Here is a 22,730-nt window from a genome sequence, read left to right as displayed (position 1 = left end):
GATTGGCTGTTTTCAAGATTGGTTTAGTGCCAGTATATTAGTGTTTTGTTTCATGATACTTCCCTTCCAGGAATACCTATCTTGAGAAAGTTCTGCTCCACTCTGACTGAATTTCCATTTGTCTCTTTTTATCCTTGTTCACCATCAATTCTTTCTCATTTCCTTTTCGTTTTTAATCAGGTAACTATCCCGCTTCCATGCCTCATCTCCTTCCTCAGCAACTGTCTCCGGTTCCTACTTATTCCACGGGAATTCCAACTGAAATTTCACTCTTTGTGTGTTGGATCCATGATTACAGATATCTCCGAGACATTCAATGTTCCACAAATCACCGTTCTTGCCACGTCCCGAGGTCCAAATCAACATCCCACAATGTGTGCCGCCAGATTGACACTCTCAACCTCTCTTCAGCAGCATTATCTCCTGCCCTGCAATTTCATTCCATCTTTTATCGCATCCATGTTTTAACAAAAAAACATTTTTCTTCCTTTTGGCGGTGAAGAATCACAAGCTGCAACGCAATGTCCATCTGCATCCTTCTTCTTCACTTCTGTTTGACCCAGTTCCATCTTCTAATTTCACCCCTTGCCAGAGTCATAGAGTGGTAGAGGTTTAGCATGAAACAGACCCTTTGGCCCAACTTGTCCATGCCGCCCAGTTTTTACCAAGTTAGTCCCAATTGCCCACATTTGACCCATAACCCTGCCATGTAGTCATGATACCCTCCACCCTGTTTGACCCTGAACCACCTGTTCTCAACAAAGCCCTCAGATCTTCATCTCCTGATACCCTCACCTTAATGAAATTCAAGCTTGGCCTGATGCTGAGCTCTTCTGTCACCTACATCTTTACACAAACTTTTTTGGCCAGTAATCTTCTCCCTGCACAGCAGACTCTTTTACCCATCTCCAGTATTCCCTCCACCTGGACTTCCCTCCATCTGTTCCCTTACCCTCTCTAGATATTTTCATTGAGAACTGCTGGTATGACGTTAACGATCTTAATTTCTCTGCTCCAGTCTCTCACTCTAACTTCCTCTGATCTTGTGCATTTAATTCGCTCAGGTCCAACTCTACCTAAATGAGCTCACAAAAGTGGTGTGGTTGCTGTCTGGCAAACCAACCTTTATCTTGTAGAGGCTGAATGCCAACTCCTTCCAGGTCTCCCAGGATTCTGACCCCACAACTGAACATCAGATCATTCACCTCATTTCCAGGACAGTCACTGATATTTTCTTTGGAGCTTCTTTCCATGACCACCCACCTTTTTGTCCCCCAGCCGCAACAGCCTGCTTCTATCTCCTTCCCAACATCCACAGCAGAATTGTTCTGGTAGACCTATCATTCCAGCCTGTTCTTGTCTCACTGAAATAATTTCTTCAAATCCTATATATTTTCTCTCCCCTTGTCCAGTTTCTTCCGGCTTATATTTGAGACTCTTCTGATGCTTTCTGTCACTAATAGTTTCTAATTTCATGGCCTTAATCATCCCTTTCTCATTTGCCTGAAAGCTATTACATTTCTAACATTTCCCAGTTCTGATGAAAAATCATCGACCTTGTACGTTCACTGTTTCTCTCTCCACACATGCCGCCGAACCTGTTGAGTATTTCCAGCACTTTCCATTTTTATTTTAGGTTTTCAGCATCTGCAATATTTTGCGTTTGTAAGGTTAAGAGGCGATTTGATTGACGCGTTGAAAATTATGACCTTATGATCTTGCGACCCACGCTGGCCGACCTTCGCGATCCATGCCGGCCGACCATCACGACAAACGCCGGCCGACCTTCGCGACAAACACCGGCCGACCTTCGCGGCCCACGTCGGCTGACCTTCGCGGCCCACCATTTTCTCTTACCTTGTTTGCTGCTGACAAAATGGAGGAATCTCAATCGCGCCCAAAGCACATTACGTCAATGTTCGGGGGGGCCGTGACCTGCTCTCTGCCTCCCTTCAGACAGGAAGATTACATAGAATTTTTTTTTTTAATCTTCTGCGTCTCCGATTGCGCCACTTTGCGGGCAACAGCTGCAGCAGCCGGCTTTTTTTTCAGCAAGTTCGGAGGGGGGGGGTGTTATTTGATAAAGTTTAACTTGAAAAAAATGTAGAAACTGAAAATGTTTTCACCTTCTAGAAACTGGAGGTTCACCACATTTCACCTAAACATACAATTAAAAATGTAAAAAAAATAAGGCACTTAAAAATCAATTAATTGATAAAGCTGCAGGCACTTTGTTTTGGTATGTTTAAAAATCAAGATTAAAAAAGTTGACATCTCTTGGTTGAAGTTACAGCTGCGCTGAAACCATCGTTGGATCACTCACCATTCTTGGAGTAAGAGACTTCCACTTCATCGGCATCAAAATTCAGAAAGCAACTAATCACATCATTCTCCCAGAACTTTTTGCAGCCGGTATTTAACAATGCCGGCTGCGAACGGCCTTCAAAAAGGCTGCAACCAGATTTTTAAAAATGCGGCCGCACTGCGTATGCGGCCCGCTCATCGGTGCACATGCACAAAACTCTGCGCATGCGCAGTGCGGCGGCATTTTTTTAATATGTTCGTGGCCATTTTGAAGGCCGTTTGCAGGCGGCATTATTAAAAGCCGGCAGCTGTAGCTGTTGCGTGCGGATTTGTACGATCAGGAGCGCCGCGACGGACGGCTCCGCGGCCCACACGCGGGTCACGTCCCCAACTTTGACAACACCTGCAATAACTGACTGCCTGATAATCAGAGGTTATAATGACTAGTAAAGTGATTGGTCAAAGAGCTTGAGACATGAGGGGGAACATTTTTACATGAGTAGACAGGATTTGAAAAGCCTGGTAGGGCATTGGAAGCGGTTTTAACAGAAGGTTTCAAAAGGTAATTGGATAAATACTCGAAGGAGAAGAAAAAACAGGGAAATGTGGAAAGAGCAAGAAAATGGGAGTGGCATTGCTCTTTAAATGTGCCAGCACATTCTCTTTGGGCCAAATGGCCATCTTCTGTCTTGCGATTCTCATTGCTCAGAGGAGAGAGATCCTTTTCCATGATGTTCAAGTTTCTACTTGTCACATCATAACATATGATAGGGAAATCAACTAAAACGCCTTAAGGATCATGTTGAATATACATGACAATATTGCAGGAAACTTACTGACACTACAAACAGAACGATAACTAAGACAGCTTCAAATGCATACGATGAGCTTGTGAAAAATGAGATTCAAACTCCGAATAACCATCTAAACATTTTTCCCAGTCAACTTTCAGGAATTACACTACCACTCCACAATCCCAAATTCTCATGAAGCCAACAATCACTCACCAAGTAGCTGAGACCTCAGGAGGGTAAAGACTTGAAATTCACATAGCTGGGGTGTCACAATCTAGGGGTCAGACTCATTACCTTGCACTACTGACCAAGATACTTTACACTTTAATATTGTAAGCTTTTAAAGTGCATATTTCCCATAATGCTAGGTTATCAACCCATCTGAAACAACTGACTTTGTCATCTGATCAACATTATTTGCCTTTAAATAGAATTGAACATTATTTTGACACGCAGACACATGCTTTGATTCAACCTTTCCCCTGCTTTGTTTTTGCAAGCAATTTTTCCACCTCTCTATTTAATTCTCCTCTCTTGTCTCCTCTTCTGTTCATCCTCAAAATTACAGCACAACAATTTCTCATTTTCTTGCTCATGCCTGAAATGTGGATAAAATAGGCCATGGTCTCAATTAAATTTTCAACAACAAATGCTATTTTTGGATATACTAACTAAATGTATGTTTTTGTATGTGGAGCAACAAACTGTTTTCTTCCTTCTAGAAGATGTCTCACCTTGCATCCCAGCAGGATGTTATCTTCATTGTGCACATAAAATAAAAGCATGACGAACCATGCAATTCTGCAATCTAAACCCACAATGACTGCAATAATGTTAAATGTATTCCCCAGGGCATATCACATTAATGTCAACTGCTCTGTAATTTCTTCAATTCCATTTAGCAGCTGAACTCATGGGCAAGAGAAAATAGAGAGGTCTCCTGTCAGTATGGGTATTAAGTGTTAAATGTCCTCCTGTATCATATCGACACCAAAAAAAATTAGATTGTGCACAAACTGAAGATAAATTAGTGGCTTAGTTAAGCACCACAATCTTGTGATGTATATGTGTCATAATAAAAGGCAAACATAAGATACTTGACTATAGAAGTATATAGATGCGCTCAAAATATACTAACCATAAGCAGTCGAACCATCGATAGAATTTTTTTTTGTAGAAGTAGAGATAATTGGAAGGCCATCCTGAAGTAATGCAGCAAGTTCCTTGTATCCTTCGTTTAGCAAAGCATTGTAGAAAGAGATGACAGCGTAATTATCCTTCTCAAGGATTATATTTAGAAGTAAAGCAGCCCGTTCTTTCTGTGTAGCCTGGGGGGCAAAAACAGAAATCTTGACTGAGGTTTTCTAAAGGAAGGAAAGTCGTGAACCAGAAAGTATATGAAAGGATATTAGTGAATCACATGGGTTTTTATGACAGACATTAGATTCTTAATTCCAGATTTTTATTGATTCAATTCAAAATTCCACTATTTGCCATGGTGGGATTCAAACCCAGGGCCCCTGAGCATTACCCTGGGTCTCTGAATTACTGGTCCAGTGACAATGTCACTAATTCACCCTCTACCCCACACTAATGACAAGATGTGATGTGCTAATATTCAACACCGTGTTAAAAACAAAACAACCTATTGGATTGACTAATTAATGATGACAAGATTCTTTTTCTGCGTGTCAACATCATGGAAGGAAGGAATGAATAAATCAATCTGACAGCATAGCAAACAGTGACTGCACATGAGCTTTAGCACAACAGTGTAGATAAATCCTGGGCACGTCAATAAGCAAACCTGCCAAACACATCATTAATAACACCTGATTATAGTCAGCCACCTGATTTTTAACCTTCTGTTCATCCTCTAGACTCAGAACCTCTTCACTTATTAGGTGGTCCATAATGTACGAGGTCTTGATATCCTGCTCAAGCGCAGAGCGATTTTGTAACAAACAACTGCGGGTTCGTTCCTCCATGATAACAATGGTTCCCAGCTGAAGAAGCCTTAGTATATCCCTAAAAATAAAAAGAGAAATACTGCAGTAGCACAGAAAATGTTTAAAATCAAGTTGACAGTGAGCAACAATTGTACTAGTTTGCACCCACTTCCGGTAACGGGGATGTGCTGAATGGACACATGGAAGGTGGCTCTCCTAGGAAATCGAATTTAGGCACTTTTAACCAAAAACAGCCTGCCAGATCCGAGGAAAAAAGCATCCCCTCATCACCCTCTTCAACCTACAAACAAAATATAAACCAAAATGCTGAGCAATAGCTACACCAGAGGCTACAAGGAAACGCGAGGAAAAAGGAGCCTGGAGAAACGGGCGAGTGAGACAGCAGACCCACGAGGCGAGGAAACCCTGGCAGCACCTGAAGGAGAAGGGCCAACAAGCCGTTCAAGGAACACCCCCTCGCCGGAGAACGGCTGGAGGACGTTCCTCACCAGAGAGCTAAAGAAGCTCAAAGTGGACATAAGACTCGGAATCCAGGCAGTGGTCAAGGTGGCGGTCATGGAGGCATTGGCCGCCTTGCAGGTGGCCCTCAACAAAGCAGAGATGCGACTAAATGTCCAGGGGAGAACAATTAAGGAACCAGAGCAAAGGATCGTCGGCCTGGGGACAGAGATATCAAGGTTGGTGGCGGCCCAGGGAAAGGTAGATGATCAAGAGAACTGGTCAAGGCACCTGCATCTAAGAATAGTAGGACTGCCGGAGAGAACCGAAGGCAGGAACCCCACGGACTATGTGGACCAGATGCTGGGAAACCTGGTAGGAAAGGACAGCTTCCCCAGCCCGCCAGAGATAGACAGGGCTCACAGTTTGCTCCAGCCGAAACTCAGGGCCGGGGAACAGCCGTGGTCAATAATTGTGAAGATGTACCGTTACCAAGACCAGGAAATAATCCTGCGATGGGCCAGGCAGACGAGAACCTGCAACTGGGAGCGTCACCAGATACGAATCTACCAGGACATTGAGACAGACCCGTCCAAGTGCCGGGCCAAATTAAACAGAGCAAAGTTCTGTTCAAACCTGTTCAAAAGTGGGGGGAGGTTTGGGATGCTCTACCCAGCCAAGCTATGGGTAACCTTACAGGGCAAGGGGAACTATTTTATGGCACTGCAGACGCAGATGGGTTTGTCTAAAAGAACGGGTTGAGAAGGCAGCAGCAGAACAAAGATGAAGCTGTCACCCTGAGAGACTGAGAGGCTGAAAGACAATTTGCGAGGGACTGCATTGCCTCGTTCTGAAGCCAAAAACTAAGGCACAGCAAGGAGGTGGCAAGGTCAGCAGGGCACAGGGAGAAAGAGGAAAAGGGGAAAGGAAAGAAAAACAGCAGGTGAAGGGGAGGCTCAGACCGACCCTGGGAGGGAGGGGGGGAGGGGGGGGTCACTACACTAGCGGGAAATGCTAGAGCCACAGGAGGTACGAGTGACGGGGGTGCCCACGGCGCATCTCCCGCAGGAAGGAAAGAGTGCCTGGTGATGGGGGTAAACATCACCAAAGGAGGGATAGGCAGATGGGGGAGGGGCGGGAGAGACGGGGGTGTGTGCAGAAACATGGAGGGAACAAAGCGACAAGAGGTGGGGAGGAAGGGCTCTAGGCTTGCGACAACAGGCTACACATGGCAACAGGGAACACGATGGCACAGCAAACTGCCACTTTGGAGGATCCCCAAGCAAAGGGAAACTCCGGAGTGCAGGGGCTCACCCACATGGCGTACACACAGTTGGTGGCCATGTTGGGTGGCCCCTGGACAAAGGGGAACCCCGTAGTGTAGAGGTGCATCCACAAGGTAAGCATGGTAAGGCGGGGGGGGGGGGGGGGGGGGGGGGGGGGGGTAACAGAAATCACCACCCCCATCAGAATAGACACCTGTAATATGTGTCACTATATGACCTCGCTATGTATGAAAATGAAAGACCAATAAAACAAGGTTGCGCCCATTAGATTAGAAACATTGGAGTCAGACATTTGGCCCCTCGGGCCTGCTCTGTCATTCAACTAAATAATGGCTGACCTTCTACCTCAACGCCATTTTACCGCACCAGTTCCATATCCTTTGATGTCTTTAGTATCTAGAAATCTATTGATCTCTGTTTTGAACGTGCTCAATGATTTAACTTCCACAGCCCGCTGGGGGAGAGAATTCCAAAGATTCACCACCCTCTGAGTGAAGAATTTCCTCCTCACCTCTGTGCTAAATGTCCTGCCTCTTACTCTGAGACCGTGTCCCTTGGTTGTAGGTCCTCACAGCCAGCGGAAACATCCTTCCAGCATCTACCCTGCCGAGCATTATAAGAATTTTGTATGTTTCAATGAGATCAGCTCTCGTTTTTCCGAATTTGAGAGAACATAGGCCCAGCCTCCCCAATCTCTCCCCGTAGGACAATCCTGCCATCCCAGGAATCAGTCTGGTGAACACTTGTTGCTCTCCCTCTACGGCAAGTGTATCCTACTTTAGGTAAGGAGACCCAAACTGTGTGCAAAACTCAAATATTAAACTTTCATGTTTCAAGTTGGGAGGTTATCTGAAAATTAGCACACAATCGTTAGAACATCTTCGGACCACTGCATTTCTTTTTTATATTGGAAGTTAAACAAACTTAAGTACTTCCTCACATATTTTAAACCACACAATTTTAACAAAACGGATGATGCTAACTTTAATGCTGTAACTTTATCTGAATGTTATTCCTTTACCCTCACAGTAAGACTCCCTGCCGTTAACCAAAACATTCAGTCAAAGAAAGGTTTTGCTCTGGCAGTCACGGAATTAAAATGCATTTCAGAAATTCCAGTCTTCTGTACTGGCATTGTTCAATTTAAAATGTTATAAAGTGAAAATGCCTGCAATGGCACTTTGGTTTCTTTCAGTGATGGTAACAAACATGAATATTTATCTCCCTTTGCAGGCTGTGGCTGAGAGAACAATCTGCTCCCTGGTCATTTTCAGGCTCCTTAGCCAGTAACAGATATAACAATGAAACAAGACTCTCCCTCTAACTTTTCCATTGTACATCCCCCCTCCAGGTCAATTGACATTCAATGGCCACAATAGGAATTTGCTGTCTGTTAAGATTACAGAGGTAGTCCGTGCCTTGACACAGAGCAGAATGGCACATCAATAATCTAATCTGTTGCACACACTATTTCTCACACTAATTTGATACTCACTTTGTCACCACTGCTCATTAGTACACTACATTACTACATTTCAATTTTTAAAAATGAAATACTTTTCTTTCAAAATCTAGACATTTCACAGGTAAACATCTTTTGAAATGTAGTGCTGTTGTAACTATAAGTGCGGCCAAGGTTCCACAAACAGCAACAAAATAAATGATCAGATATGTTCAGCGATGCTGAGTTTGGCATCCCAGGAGAACTGCACCCTCGCACCAAACCCCCACCCAAAATCTTCAAATGGTTCCTTTTGAGTCTGTCCAACCGAACAGGCTTAGGGGGCTTCCGTTTATCCCATCTGAACGATCACTCCGTTGACAGTACAACAAGCCTTCAGTACTCTCCTAAAGTGCAAACCTAAGTTACAATGCGAGTCTCCAGAGTGAGGCATGAATCCCAACATTCTGACTCAAAGGAGAGTGTCACCACTAACATCTAGAGTACATACTCAAATAGTTTTTTTTTTAAAGTGCACAGTGCACTCAGTGGAGCACGTACCTCCGCCAAGGCTGATTCCTGGTGTGGCAGCACTGTCATTTGAGGAGAGACTAAGTCGGTTAGGATTATAGTCATTGGAGTTTAGAAGAGTGAGAGGGGATCTCATAGAAAGTTATAAAATTCTAACAGGATTAGACAGGGTAGATTCTAGGGGGTCATAATTTGAGGATAAGGGGTAAACCTATTAGGACTGAATGAGGAGAAATGTCTTCACCCGGAGAATGATGAATATGTGGAATTCACTACCACAGAAAATAGTTGAAGCCAAAATGTTGTGTAATTTCAGGAAGGAATTAGATGCTGCTCTTGGGGCTAAAGGAATCAAGGGATATTGGAGGGGAGGGGGGGGGGGGGGGAGAGTGGGATTGGGGTATTGAACTTGATGGTCAGCCATGATTATAATGAATGGCAGAGCAGGCTCAAAGGGCCTAATGGTCTCCTCCTGCTTCTATTTATGTATGTTTCAGCAGCAGGGTAGCATGGTGGTTAGCATAAATGCTTCACAGCTCCAGGGTCCCAGGTTCGATTCCCGGCTGGGTCACTGTCTGTGTGGAGTCTGCACGTCCTCCCCCTGTGTGCGTGGGTTTCCTCCGGGTGCTCCGGTTTCCTCCCACAGTCCAAAGATGTGCGGGTTAGGTGGATTGGCCATGCTAAATTGCCCGTAGTGTCCTAATAAAAGTAAGGGTGGGGGGGGGGTTGTTGGGTTACGGGTATAGGGTGGATACGTGGGTGTGAGTAGGGTGATCATGGCTCGGCACAACATTGAGGGCCGAAGGGCCTGTTCTGTGCTGTACTGTTCTATGTTCTATGTCCTATGTTCTACACTGTGTTAACCCAATGTTCCCTGCCTCCTTGATGATCTGCAACTGCAAAGCTGAAAAAAATAAATGTTTTCATTAAGAGCTTCCATCTCATGGAAGTGGCTTCAGTACAATCCACATGCAGCAACCTGCTCTGAAAACTCTGCTCACATTTTGACAGCTGGGATAAATTCCACCACAGCAGCTGAGACATTCCACCTTCTAAAACAATCAGCAACATTCTAAATAAAACAACCTACAGCTTTCTAAAAATGTCAATTCATTCCAACTCCTGATGCTAACTGATCCTTCACAAATTCCAGGATCTGGATCTTTGCCAAAAACTAATTAGTTCTTCCTCAGGCCAAACTCTTGTGTACCACGTTTTGTTGAAATCTGTTGGAGATATATTGTTTGCAAGCAGACTAATGAACAAGGCAAAAACATTTTCTCCACCCACCTTCAGCAATGGATGGAACAAAAACCATGTTGTGATACAATGCAATGAAACATTTGCATGCTGTTACACCAGAATTTTAGTAAGCAGCCTTCTGACACAATACTCTGTTAAGGTAGGTTTTCAACCTCAGTCATGATAAATAAAAAAACATTTTTTTTTTTTTTAATTCTTCAACTGCATCTGGGGAAACTATCAAAAAACGGAACTACACTTCTGGCATACATTTTTTCTTCCTGACTTCCCACTTTTCACAACTAAGCTGCCAATACAATCCACAAACTTGGGCCGGACTGTCAGTCCCAGGTTACTCTCTGCCTACTTTCAAGGTGACTCGGACACCTTTGTTGCCTTTTATTATTTGTCAGAGAACAATGAAATACCTCGGCCAAGATTGATTTCCCAAAGTTCAATCAGATAGATTGGCTGCACTTGAATATGAATGGGAACACAAAGTGCCAGCTATCTAATTTCAGAGCCAAATGGTTCAATTATCTAATCTACCATTGGTATGCCGGGTCACTCACTTCATTGCTTTACATGCAGCAAGCACACCCATACATAAATCAAGATTCCAAACTTTGTTACAGCTAACACTCACAATACAAGTGTTGAGATGCACAATTTTTAAAATGCATTTGTGGGGTGTGGACACCACCTCGTTAAGCCCACATTTATTGCCAATCCCTAGTTTCCCTTGAGAAGGTGGTGGATGAGCTGCCTTCTTGAACTGCTACAGTCCCCAAGGTGTAGGTACACTCACAGAGCTGTTGAAGAGGAATTCCAGGATTTTGACCTGACGACATTGAAGGAAAGACAGGCCATTTCCAAGTCAGGATGGTGAATGACTTGGAGGGGAACCTCCAGGTGGCAGTGATCCCAACTATCTGCCGTCCTTGTCCTTCAAGATGGCAGTGGTCGTGGGTTTGAAATTTGCTGCCTAAGGATCCTCGGTGAGTTCCTGCAGTGCATCTTATTGATGGTACACATGGCTACCATTGTTCATCGGTGGTGGAGGGATCAAATGTGTTTTGGAATGTATAGCAATCAAGCTGGCTGCTTTGGCTTGGATGGTGTAGAGCTTCTTGAATGTTGTTGGAGCTGCACTCTTCCAGGCCAGTGGAGATCATCTGCATTGTCAATTATATAAAATTTATGGGTTATTTAGCTCTTCCTCAATTTTCTGAGTGAAAGCGAAGACTTTCTGCGCCAGGCCACATGAACCCCCATTATAGAGTCACTGAATTATTACAGATCAGAAGGTGCCATTTCAGCCCATTCCTCCTTTAAAGGCACTTGGAAAATGCAGAAAAATGTACACCACAGAAGGAGGCCACTCTGCCAAAAAAAGGCTAGTATGCAGCTACAAGTAATAAGGAAAGCTAATGGAATGTATCGTTTATTGCAAGCACATCTTTCTTCAATTTAGGCTTTCAGCTTGAGGGTTTTTGTTTCCGGTCTGTAATGGTTTTACTGTAGATGCATTCAGGTCTCTGCAGTTGCAGAAATGCATCAGCTTTTCTGGAGAGAAAGAGATGGAGAGAGGGGAAAGAGGGAGGGGAAAGAGGGAGGGGACTCAACAGAAAGGGCCCTTACATGAGTCGGGAGAAATATCATCGGTTTCCAAGGCAAAATCATCGTTAGGGCAAGTAAAAACAACTCTCAAGTAAATACTTGGACACTGTACAGGTTTTAGCGGAGCATCGCCGAATCATACAATCGATCACGGCAGCCGCTGGCGCAAGCAAAAGGGTTTTCAAAATTTAAAAAAGCTATTGTACAACTGCGAGTTACCCGGGGCTTACTTCAAATGGAGGATCGAAGCTTTCTAAATAATTAGCATTTGCAGTGGGTAGAGCTGAGATGACTGAACAAGAGGCATTGAAATGGGCCACGAGAACGCAAACCTATGGACTGAGACTCTGCCACTGCCCAGGAATAGCAAGGCACAGAAATATCTAGTTTGCTTGTGTGCTGCGAGTTTGTCGGCTTTAAACGGAGAGAAAATAAACGGCAGGCAAGACCGGCTGAAGGCGGAGTAGCTCAAATCAGGGAGCTGCAATCCAAAAATGGCGGGAAGAAAAGGAGCCATGGATGTGCTTGATGAAGGCGAGGAGACATGGAACTCTTATGAGGCAAGGTTCCAGTCATTCAGACACCAGCAGACCTGCATACTGCCACCTTTCTCAGCTCAGTTGGGGGGAAAACATTCATGTTACTACAGAATGTAGTATACCCAGATATCTGTCTTGCAAGAACATTACTCTCCCCGTCCACTATTAATAGCTGAAAGATTCCACTTTCACTGTCGTGCAGAGGAGGAAGGGGAAAACATTTCACAATTTGTTGCATCACTGCAAAAGCTGGCAAAGTACTGCAAATTTGGTCTATAAACTCAGTTAAGTGATCCAACTGAAGACTGACCGACTCCCAAAGTGTCAAGTCAGCTTAAGGAATTTAAGCTCGCTGTTCTAGCAGTACAAGGAGACCAGCAACAATTTTGGGTCTATCCAAAATTAAATGGCAACCCCATTAAGATGGAAGTGGATACAGGTGCTGCAGTATTACTTATACCCGAATCGATATACTGTCAGAAGTTGAAGTATCTGCCATTGCATCCATCTGATGTGGTCTTGAGGACATATACCGAGGAGGTCACACCACTGAAGGACTTCATCAAGGTAAACATGGAAGTTAACGAGTTGAAAGTGGATTTGTCTCTTCACATTGTTCGAGGAAACTTTCCAGCATTGTTTGGGAGATCTTGGTTAAGGAAGAATAAGCTAAACTGGGCCGTTGCAAACCAACTTGTTGGTTCTATGAGTGATCTTCACCCACTTCTCAGAAAGTGAGCAATGGCATTCGAAGAGTCACTTGGATGCATGACTGGGGTCAACGTGAAACTCAAGATAAAGGCAGACTGTGTGGCTAAGTGTTTGAACGTCCATACCATACCCTATGCTATTCGACAGAAAGTGGAAGGAGTGCTTGAGAGGTTAATGAAGACAGGCGTCATTGAGCCCAATCGTCCCAGTCTTAATGGGATTTATCCTAGGATTCTTTGGGAAGCTAGGGAGGAGATTACTGAGCCTTTGGCTTTGGTCTTTAAGTGATCTTTGTCTACAGGAATAGTGCCAGAAGACTGGAGGGTAGCAAATGTTGTCCTCTTGTTCAAAAAGGGGAGTAGAGACAACCCTGGTAACTATAGACCAATGAGCCTTACTTCTGTTGTGGGCAAAGTCTTGGAAAGGTTTATAAGAGATAGGATGTATAATCATCTGGAAAGGAATAATTTGATTAGAGATAGTCAACACGGTTTTGTGAAGGGTAGGTCGTGCCTCACAAACCTTATTGAGTTCTTTGAGAAGGTGACCAAACAGGTGGACGAGGGTAAAGCAGTTGATGTGGTGTATATGGATTTCAGTAAAGCGTTTGATAAGGTTCCCCACGGTAGGCTATTGCAGAAAATACGGAGGCATGGGATTCAGGGTGGCTTAGCAGTTTGGATCCGAAATTGGCTAGCTGGAAGAAGACAAAGGGTGGTGGTTGATGGGAAATGTTCAGACTGGAATCCAGTTACTAGTGGTGTACCACAAGGATCTGTTTTGGGGCCGCTGCTGTTTGTCATTTTTATAAATGACCTGGAGGAGGGTGTAGAAGGATGGGTGAGTAAATTTTCAGATGACATGAAGGTCGGTGGAGTTGTGGATAGTGCGGAAGGATGTTACAAGTTACAGAGGGACATAGATAAGCTGCAGAGCTGGGCTGACAGGTGGTAAATGGAGTTTAATGCAGAAAAGTGTGAGGTGATTCATTTTGGAAGGAATAACAAGAAGACAGGGTACTGGGCTAATGGTAAGATTCTTGGTAGTGTGGATGAGCAGAGAGATCTCGGTGTCCATGTACATAGATCCCTGAAAGTTGCCACCCAGGTTGAGAGGGCTGTTAAGAAGGCGTACAGGAAAAGGACTTCCGGGCGGCGAGCGAGGAGGTCGCAGGGAGAGGGGCTCCCGCAAGCGCCAGGAAGGAACCCCCCCGACAGGCCGGACGGCGGAGGAGGAGCGGGCGGCAACGGCGGAGGAGGAGCGGGCGGCAACGGCGGAGGAGGAGCGGGCGGCAACGGCGGAGGAGCGGGCGACAACGGAGGAGCAGCGGGCGGCAGCGGCGGGCGGCAGCGGAGGAGAAGCGGAGGAGGAGCGGGCGGCAGCTGAGGAGGAGCGGGCGGCGGCGGAAGGCGGAGGCGAGGAGCGACGGCGACAGGGAGGCCCAGCAGCGGCAGGTCCAACCCCTCTCTCCCCCCCCCCCCCCCCACGCGGGCCGGGAACGGTGCGGCAGCGGCGGGCCCTCTTCCCCCCCCCAAACCAGCAGCGGGACACCACCTCCCCCCCCCAACCAGCAGCGGGGACACCAACTCTCCCCCCCCCCCAACCAGCAGCGAGGACACCAACCCCCCCCCCCCCCCCAACCAGCAGCGAGGACACCAACCCCCCCCCCCCCCCCAACCAGCAGCGAGGACACCAACCCCCCCCCCAACCAGCAGCGGGGACACAAACCCCCCCCCCCCCCCCAACCAGCAGCCCCACTCGCCCCTCCCCCTCCCCCCAACTGCAGTGACCACCACGTGGCAAGGACAAAGGGGGACTCTCTCTCTCTCTCCTGGGCGAGTGGAGAGAGAAAACAAAAGAAAAAAGAGACTTATATTTCTGTTCTTTTTTTTAAAATAAAAACCCAAAAGAAAACTGGTAAAGAGAAAAGGGGTGAAATAAAGGGGTAAAGGAAAGAAGGGGGGAAATAAATTTTTCATTTAAAAAAAAAAAAAAATATATACATATATTTTTATATATATATATATATATATATATATAAATAAAATTAAAATAGGGTGCGGAAAAGGGGGAAAAGAAGAAAAAGGAGAGAAGAAACGATGAAGGGGAAGGGGGAGAAAAAAATGCCAGAAGGGACCCAAGAGAAAGGGGGCACCGGAGGTGGACGGGGCAAAGGGCAAACCAGCTTGGGCGAACGAGTCAACACGCGAAGCAGCGGGAAGAATGTATCGCCGCATCCAAAAGGGCTGGACGGGCGGGCAACCTCTCCCCTGGGGTTAGAGGGGGGCGTGAATTGGAAGGAAGCCATTGCAGAGGTGGTGAGGGAGCAGCTGCAGGCAATCAAGGCAGAGTTAAAAGCAGACACAGAGGCCGCAGCACAGGCAGCAATGACCAGGGCCATGTCAGGGGTGCAGCAGGCTCTGACCAGAATGGAGGAGAAAGTGGATGCCCAAGGGAAGATACTGGAAGCCCAAGGGAAGATACTGGAAGCCCACGGGGCAACCATTAAAGAGCTGGAGAAGGCAGCGACTGACGTGAGCGACCGGGTCATGTCCCTGGAGAGGGAAATGGCGAAACTGAGTGCAACACAGGGGAGCCTGAAGGGCAGGGTAGACGACCAGGAGATCAACTCGAGAAGGCAAAACATTAAGATAGTGGGCCTGCCAGAGGGGATAGAGGGTAGAAATCCCACAACATTCGTGGCTGCGATGCTGGGCTCCTTAGTGGGGCGGGAAACTTTTCCCACCCCACCGGAAATGGACAGAGCTCATCGGTCACTGCGCCCGAAGCCCAAGGAAGGGGAAAAACCGAGAGCAGTTATAGCCAGACTGCACCGGTACCGGGATAGGGAGACAATCCTGCGCTGGGCCAAGGAGAATAGAGCCTGCAATTGGGACGGGCACGCCATCAGAATCTACGAGGATTTTGGAGCGGACATAGCTAAGAGACGGGCGGAGTTCAACAGAGCGAAAGCAGCTCTCTATAAGAACAAAGTACGTTTTGGTATGCTGTACCCAGCAAAACTCTGGGTCACATACCAACACAAGGAATATTTCTTTACAGCCCCTGCCGAGGCGAATAGATTCGTTGAGGAGCACGGGCTGGAAAAACGCCATGGGAAGTAGGGACGAGGGGCCCATGGCAAGGAGATACGTCATGCCGACGGGGGGGTGGGGAGGGGCGAGGCAAAGCCAGCCCCCTCCCCCCTGGCAGGAGCACCCAGGAAAAACAACCCAATGCCCAAGGGCCCGCTCCAGGTGGGAGGCCAGGCCCCGGCACGAGGGAACGGGAGTACTGGAGAGGGGAGAGGGGAAGGGGGACAGCAACCTCCGAGCGGGGAGCCACCGTGCTAGCAGGAAAGCTAGCGAAGGGGGCGCGCAACAGAGCAGGGCCGCAGCGCACCCCCAACAGGGGGGAAGGCGCCAGGCAGGGGAGGGGGGGGATCACCCATCAAAGGTGGGAGAGCAAATGGGGACAGGAATGGGGGAGAGAGGGGCAATGGAGGGGTACACAGGGGTATCCCCGAAAGGGATAGAGCGGGGGGGGGGGGGGCACTCGGGGGGCGAGAGACCAGGGAGGGGAAATGCAGGGACGAAGGGACAAAAGAGGCCAGAAAGGGAATAGGGCCACAAAGTGCCACAGACAAGGGCTCGAAACAGGGAACTGCTGCAAACACCCACCCAGTACGGTCTGTGGGTGAAGGGGCCCCCCGGAGTGCAGGGGGCTACCCGCGTGGCGGACACACAGTGGACGGCCATGGCGGGTGTCCCCGGGACAAGGGGGAACCCCGGAGCGCAGGGACCCGACCGCATGGGGAGAGCAGTGATAGTGGACATCCTGGACGGCCCCCTAACAAAGGGAAACCCCAGAGGGCAGGGGCGCGTCCACCGGACAAATATGGTTAACCCCACAGGAGCAAGGGGGCAGAAGCCCCCCACCAGAATAGTCACCTGGAACGTAAGGGGACTTAATGGCCCAGTGAAGAGATCTAGAGTCCTCACCCACCTTAGAAACATGAGGGCCGACATAGTCTTCCTCCAAGAGACGCACTTGAGGGAGCAGGACCAACTGCGGGTAAGAAAGGGCTGGGTGGGACAAACCTATCATTCCTGTTATGGGGCAAGGGCCAGGGGGGTGGCGATCCTGATTGGCAAGAGGACAATGTTTAGGGCGACAAAGACGGTTACGGACCCAGGGGGACGGTATGTCATGGTCAGCGGGGCCCTGGATGGGGCGCCGGTAGTCCTAGTTAACGTGTATGCGCCCAACTGGGACGACACGAGCTTCATCCAAAAGACCATGGCAGAAATCCCGGACATAGCGACGCACCGACTAATCATGGGGGGGGACTTCAACTGTGTACAGGACCCAACGACGGACAGATCAAACCCCAGAACGGGGAAAACCTCAAACATGGCAAGGGAACTCAGTCACTATATGGAGCAGATGGGAGCAGTAGACCCCTGGAGATTCGCCCACCCGGGGGAGAAAGAATTCTCTTTCTTCTCCCCAGTACACAACGTGTACACCAGAATTGACTTCTTTGTGGTGGGGAAAACGGTGCTTCCAGAGATAGACAAGGTGGAATACTCCGCAATTGTGATATCAGACCACGCCCCACACTACATGGATGTGCGGCTAGAGACGGGAAGGGCCCAGCGCCCCAAATGGAGGTTGGACGGTGCCTTACTAGCTGACAAGGCCTTCAGCGAAAGGATAGCGCGGGCCATAGCGGAGTACACTGAGATCAACCAAAACGGGGAGGTCTCACCCTCCACGTTCTGGGAAGCGCTTAAGGCCGTACTAAGAGGGGAAATCATAGCCTACAAAGCGCAAAGAGATAGGGAGGAAAGGGTGGCTAGGCAGAAGCTGGTCGACTCCATACTGGAGGTAGACCATAAATACTCCGAGGCCCCGACCGTAGAACTCCTGGCGGAGAGGAAAGAATTACAAAGGAACTTTGACCTGCTCTCCACCAGGAAAGCAGTACACCAACTCCGCCAGGCACGCGGGGCCCTATACGAACACGGAGACAAAGCCAGCCGCCTGTTGGCCCACCAGCTGAGAAAGCAGGCAGCCAGCAGAGAAATTGCGCAAATCAGAGATACCAGAGGCACGTTGGAAACAGAACCAGAGAGGATTAACAAAACCTTCAAGGCCTTCTACCAAGAGCTGTACACCTCAGAGCCCCCAACGGGGAAGGCTGGGATGAACCGGTTTCTTGACGGACTGGACATACCAGTTGTGGGAGAGGGCAGAAAACGGGATCTGGAAGCACCACTAGCACTGGGAGAGATCATGGACAGCATTAGCTCCATGCAGGCGGGGAAGGCGCCGGGACCGGACGGATTCCCGGCGGACTTCTACAAAAAATTTGCGACAGCGCTGGCCCCGCACCTGCGGGAGATGTTCACAGACTCGCTAGCTAGGGGCACATTGCCACCCACGTTAGCACAGGCCTCAATCTCGCTGATACCTAAGAAAGACAAAGACCCAACGGAATGTGGGTCATACAGACCCATATCTCTGCTGAATGCAGACGCCAAAATACTGGCCAAAATCCTAGCCAAGAGGCTAGAAGACTGTGTACCTGAGGTGGTCACAGAGGACCAGACGGGCTTTGTCAAAGGTAGACAGCTTACCGCGAACATCAGGCGCCTGCTGAACGTGATAATGACCCCCTCCGGGGAGAGAACACAAGAGGTGATCGTCTCCCTGGACGCAGAAAAGGCCTTCGACAGAGTCGAGTGGAAATACCTCATAGAGGTACTGGAGCGGTTCGGGCTTGGAACAGGGTTCACCGCTTGGGTAAAGCTCCTGTACAACGCACCCATGGCGAGTGTACAGACCAACAATACCAACTCCCAATACTTCCAGCTGCACAGGGGCACCAGACAAGGATGCCCACTGTCCCCGCTGCTGTTCGCACTAGCAATTGAACCGCTAGCAATCGCGCTCAGGGCAGCAAAAAATTGGAGGGGGATCCGAAGGGGAGGTAGAGAGCACAGAGTCTCACTCTATGCGGATGATCTGCTCCTCTATATCTCGGACCCACAAAGCAGCATGGACGGAATCATCGCGCTCCTGAAAGAGTTTGGAGCCTTCTCGGGCTACAAACTCAACATGAGCAAAAGTGAGATCTTCCCAGTACACCCGCAAGGGGGGGGGGGGGGCAGCACTAAAGGGGCTGCCGTTCAATCAAGCCCGACATAAATTCCGCTACCTGGGGATCCAAATAGCCCATGACTGGAAAGGGATCCACAAATGGAACCTCACCAGCCTGACGGAGGAAGTTAAAAAGGACCTGCAAAGATGGAACACACTCCCGCTCTCCCTCGCGGGGAGAGTTCAGACGATCAAAATGAACGTACTGCCCAGGTTCCTCTTCCTGTTTAGATCCATTCCGATCTACATCCCCAAGGCCTTTTTCAAAGCGCTGGACAAACTCATCATGGCGTTCGTATGGGGGGGTAAAAATGCTAGGATCCCAAAGAAGGTCTTACAAAAAACAAAAACCAGGGGAGGGCTAGCCCTCCCGAATCTACAATTCTACCACTGGGCAGCAACAGCCGAGCGAGTAAGGGGATGGATCCAGGAGCCAGAGGCTGAGTGGGTGCGTGCGGAGGAGGCCTCCTGCATGGGAACCTCCCTCCGGGCCCTCGCCACGGCAGCACTCCCATCCCCACCCAAAAAACACTCCAGCAGCCCAGTGGTGACAGCCACCCTCCAATCCTGGAACCAACTGCGGCAGCAACTTGGCCTGACCAAAATGTCGAACAGGGCTCCCATCTGCAACAACCATAGGTTCACACCAGCACTGACTGACGCCACCTTCAAAAGGTGGAGGCAGGACGGGGGGACACTGACAGTCAGGGACCTATACACGGACGACAGGATCGCAACACTGGACGAACTGACAGAGAAGTTTCAGCTAGCTGGGGGGAACGAGCTACGGTACCTGCAGCTCAAAAACTTCCTACGAAAGGAGACAAGGACGTACCCACAACCGCCACGACAGACACTACTGGAAGACCTACTGGACGCAAGTATCCTAGAGAAAGGGAACTGTAGTGACATGTATGACCGACTGGTAGATAGGGACGACACCGTACTGGACGCAACAAGAAGGAAATGGGAGGACGACCTGGGGATGGAGATAGGGTGGGGACTCTGGAGCGAAGCACTGCATAGGGTCAACTCCACCTCCACGTGCGCAAGGCTCAGCCTGACGCAACTAAAAGTGGTACATAGAGCCCACTTAACAAGAACCCGTATGAGTAGGTTCTTCCCGGAGGTGGAAGACAGATGTGAACGGTGCCAAAGAGGCCCGGCCAACCACGCCCACATGTTCTGGTCTTGCCCCAGACTCGTGGAGTACTGGACAGCCTTCTTCGAGGTTATGTCCAAAGTGGTGGGAGTGAGGGTGGAGCCATGCCCGATAGTGGCGGTCTTCGGGGTTTCAGAACAGCCAGATCTATTCCTGGGGAGGAGGGCGGACGCCCTTGCCTTTGCCTCCCTGATCGCCCGCCGTAGAATCCTGTTTGGCTGGCGGTCAGCAGCACCGCCCAGAGCTGCGGACTGGCTGTCCGACCTCTCGGAATCTCTCCAAATGGAGAAAATCAAATTTGCCATCCGAGGGTCGGACGACGGCTTCCACAGAACGTGGGAGCCATTCATGCAACTGTTCCGGGACCTATTTGTGGCCAATGTACAAGAGGAAGAATAGTCGGGGGAAGGTAGCGGGAGGGGCTACAGGTTCGGTACGGGGGTTCGATGGCTAGCTAAGGCCCAAAACCAAACTAAATAAACATGTTGGGGGGGGGGGGGGGGGCGGGCGCAGTTACTACTACGAAGATGCTTACCTGTAAATATGTATGTTAATTTTTGCGTGTTTGTTTGTTGTTTTTTTTTTTTTTTTTTTTTTGTTCTTTTTCTCTCCTAACAATTTGTAATTTGTTCAATATAAAATATGAAAACTGAATAAAAACATTTATAAAAAAAAAAAGAAGGCGTACAGTGTGTTAGCTTTTATTGATAGAGGGATTGAGTTTCGGAGCCATGAGGTCATGTTGCAGCTATACAAAACTCTGGTGCGGCTGCATTTGGAGTACTGCATGCAATTCTGGTCGCCGCATTATAGGAAGGATGTGGAAGCATTGGAAAGGGTGCAGAGGAGATTTACCAGAATGTTGCCTGGTATAGAGGGAAGATCTTATGAGGGAAGGCTGAGGGACTTGAGGCTGTTTTCGTTAGAGAGAAGAAGGTTAAGAGGTGACTTAATTGAGGCATACAAGATGATCAGAGGATTAGATAGGGTGGACAGTGAGAGCCTTTTTCCTCGGATGGTGATGTCCAGCACGAGGGGACATAGCTTTAAATTGAGGGGAGATAGATAAAGGTCAGAGGTAGGTTCTTTACTCAGAGTAGTAAGGGCGTGGAATGCCTTGCCTGCAACAGTAGTGGACTCGCCAACACTAAGGGCATTCAAATGGTCATTGGATAGACATATGGATGATAAGGGAATAGTGTAGATGGGCTTTCGAGTGGTTTCACAGGTCACACAACATCGAGGGCCGAAGGGCCTGTACTGCGCTGTAATGTTCTATGTTCTATGTAAAGGATAGTTCAGTACAAATATGCGGGGATTTCAAAACGGCGATCAACCCTGCATTACGTGCTGATCAATATCCTTTACCACTTAGCGAAGATATTTTTGTCGGAATCTGAGTCCAAAAATTTTGCAAATTTGATCTCTCCCAAGCATATCTGTAAAATAATCTAGCTGTTGAGTCTCAACCATTATTCACCATAATATTAATATCATGTTACATCAGCACCTCTCCCTTTTAACGATCTATGGATAAGATTTTGAGTGGTCTATTGGGTTTGCAATGCTACCTGGACGACATTTTGATTACAGGATCAAACGACGAAGAGCATGTGAAGAACCCAGAAGCTACTCTTGCAACGCTGCAACTACGTAGTCTCAGGGTCAAGAAAGAGAAGTGCGAATTTTTCAAATCTTCTATTCACCATCTTGGATACACCATTGACCAAGATGATTTGCACAATGAAAATAAAAAAATGTTGAAGATCCTGGATGCTCCACGACTGCAGAACGTGGCTCAGTTAAGGTAATTTCTAGGATTGTTAAATTACTCTAGAATGTTCGTACACACATAGCAACAAAGTTGAAGCCTTTACACAGGTTGCTTTGTTACAAGCTTGGCTCTGAGCAAACGATTGTGAGGATGCTTACCAAAATGTCAAAATAAATAACAGGAATCGAGTTATTGGTCCATGATAACCCAAAACTCAAGCTGCGCTTGCTGCTTGCTATCAGGTTGGAACAGATGTCTCACATATAATGCCTTCAGGCAAAGAGCGACCAATAGCATTTGCTTTCAGGACATCAGCTCATGCTGACACCACCATGCTCACCTTGAGAAAGAAACTCTCAGCATTGTTTTTGGTATTCAAAGATTCCACCATTATTTATTTGGCTGTCAATTTACCCTGTTGACTGACCATTATCACTTTTGGGCCACAGTGTTTGGGCCACATAAAGAGATACCTTTGCTCACTGCTAGTCGATTACAACGTTGGCCGTTAATCTTACTGGAATACGATTATGTCGCCAAATATCATAGGTCTGAACAGCAAACGAGCACAAACGCTTTGTCTAGACTGCTGCTGCAATATCAACATGACAAAAAGATAAGCACAAATCTGAAGAGCACATCAACGACATATTCTATCTGTCTCATGTGGAAAATGTTCCAGTAACGTCTTCTCAGGTGCGAACATTTACCCGTACAGATCTGGTGATGGGGATGGTGGTGGCCATGATTCAA

General features: G+C 47.9%; 1 protein-coding gene across 4 annotated transcripts in view; it reads right to left on the bottom strand.

Moving 5' to 3' along the window:
* The window catches only part of apaf1 (apoptotic peptidase activating factor 1), a 272,699-nt gene that overhangs the window by 245,763 nt on the left and 4,206 nt on the right, over window positions 1-22,730 (bottom strand). For all 4 annotated transcript variants that reach the window (XM_038811297.1, XM_038811298.1, XM_038811299.1 and 1 more), the window contains exons 2-3: window positions 4,949-5,126; window positions 4,237-4,426 (exon numbers count right to left, since the gene is read on the bottom strand). In XM_038811297.1, coding sequence (XP_038667225.1) covers window positions 4,237-4,426; window positions 4,949-5,086 — 328 coding nt within the window. In that variant the 5' untranslated portion in view covers window positions 5,087-5,126. The remainder of the gene's footprint in view (window positions 1-4,236; window positions 4,427-4,948; window positions 5,127-22,730) is intronic.

This window comes from Scyliorhinus canicula, chromosome 11 (genome assembly GCF_902713615.1).
Source record: "Scyliorhinus canicula chromosome 11, sScyCan1.1, whole genome shotgun sequence".
Lineage (NCBI taxonomy): Eukaryota > Metazoa > Chordata > Chondrichthyes > Carcharhiniformes > Scyliorhinidae > Scyliorhinus > Scyliorhinus canicula.
This window is presented reverse-complemented; position numbering and strand designations above follow the sequence as displayed.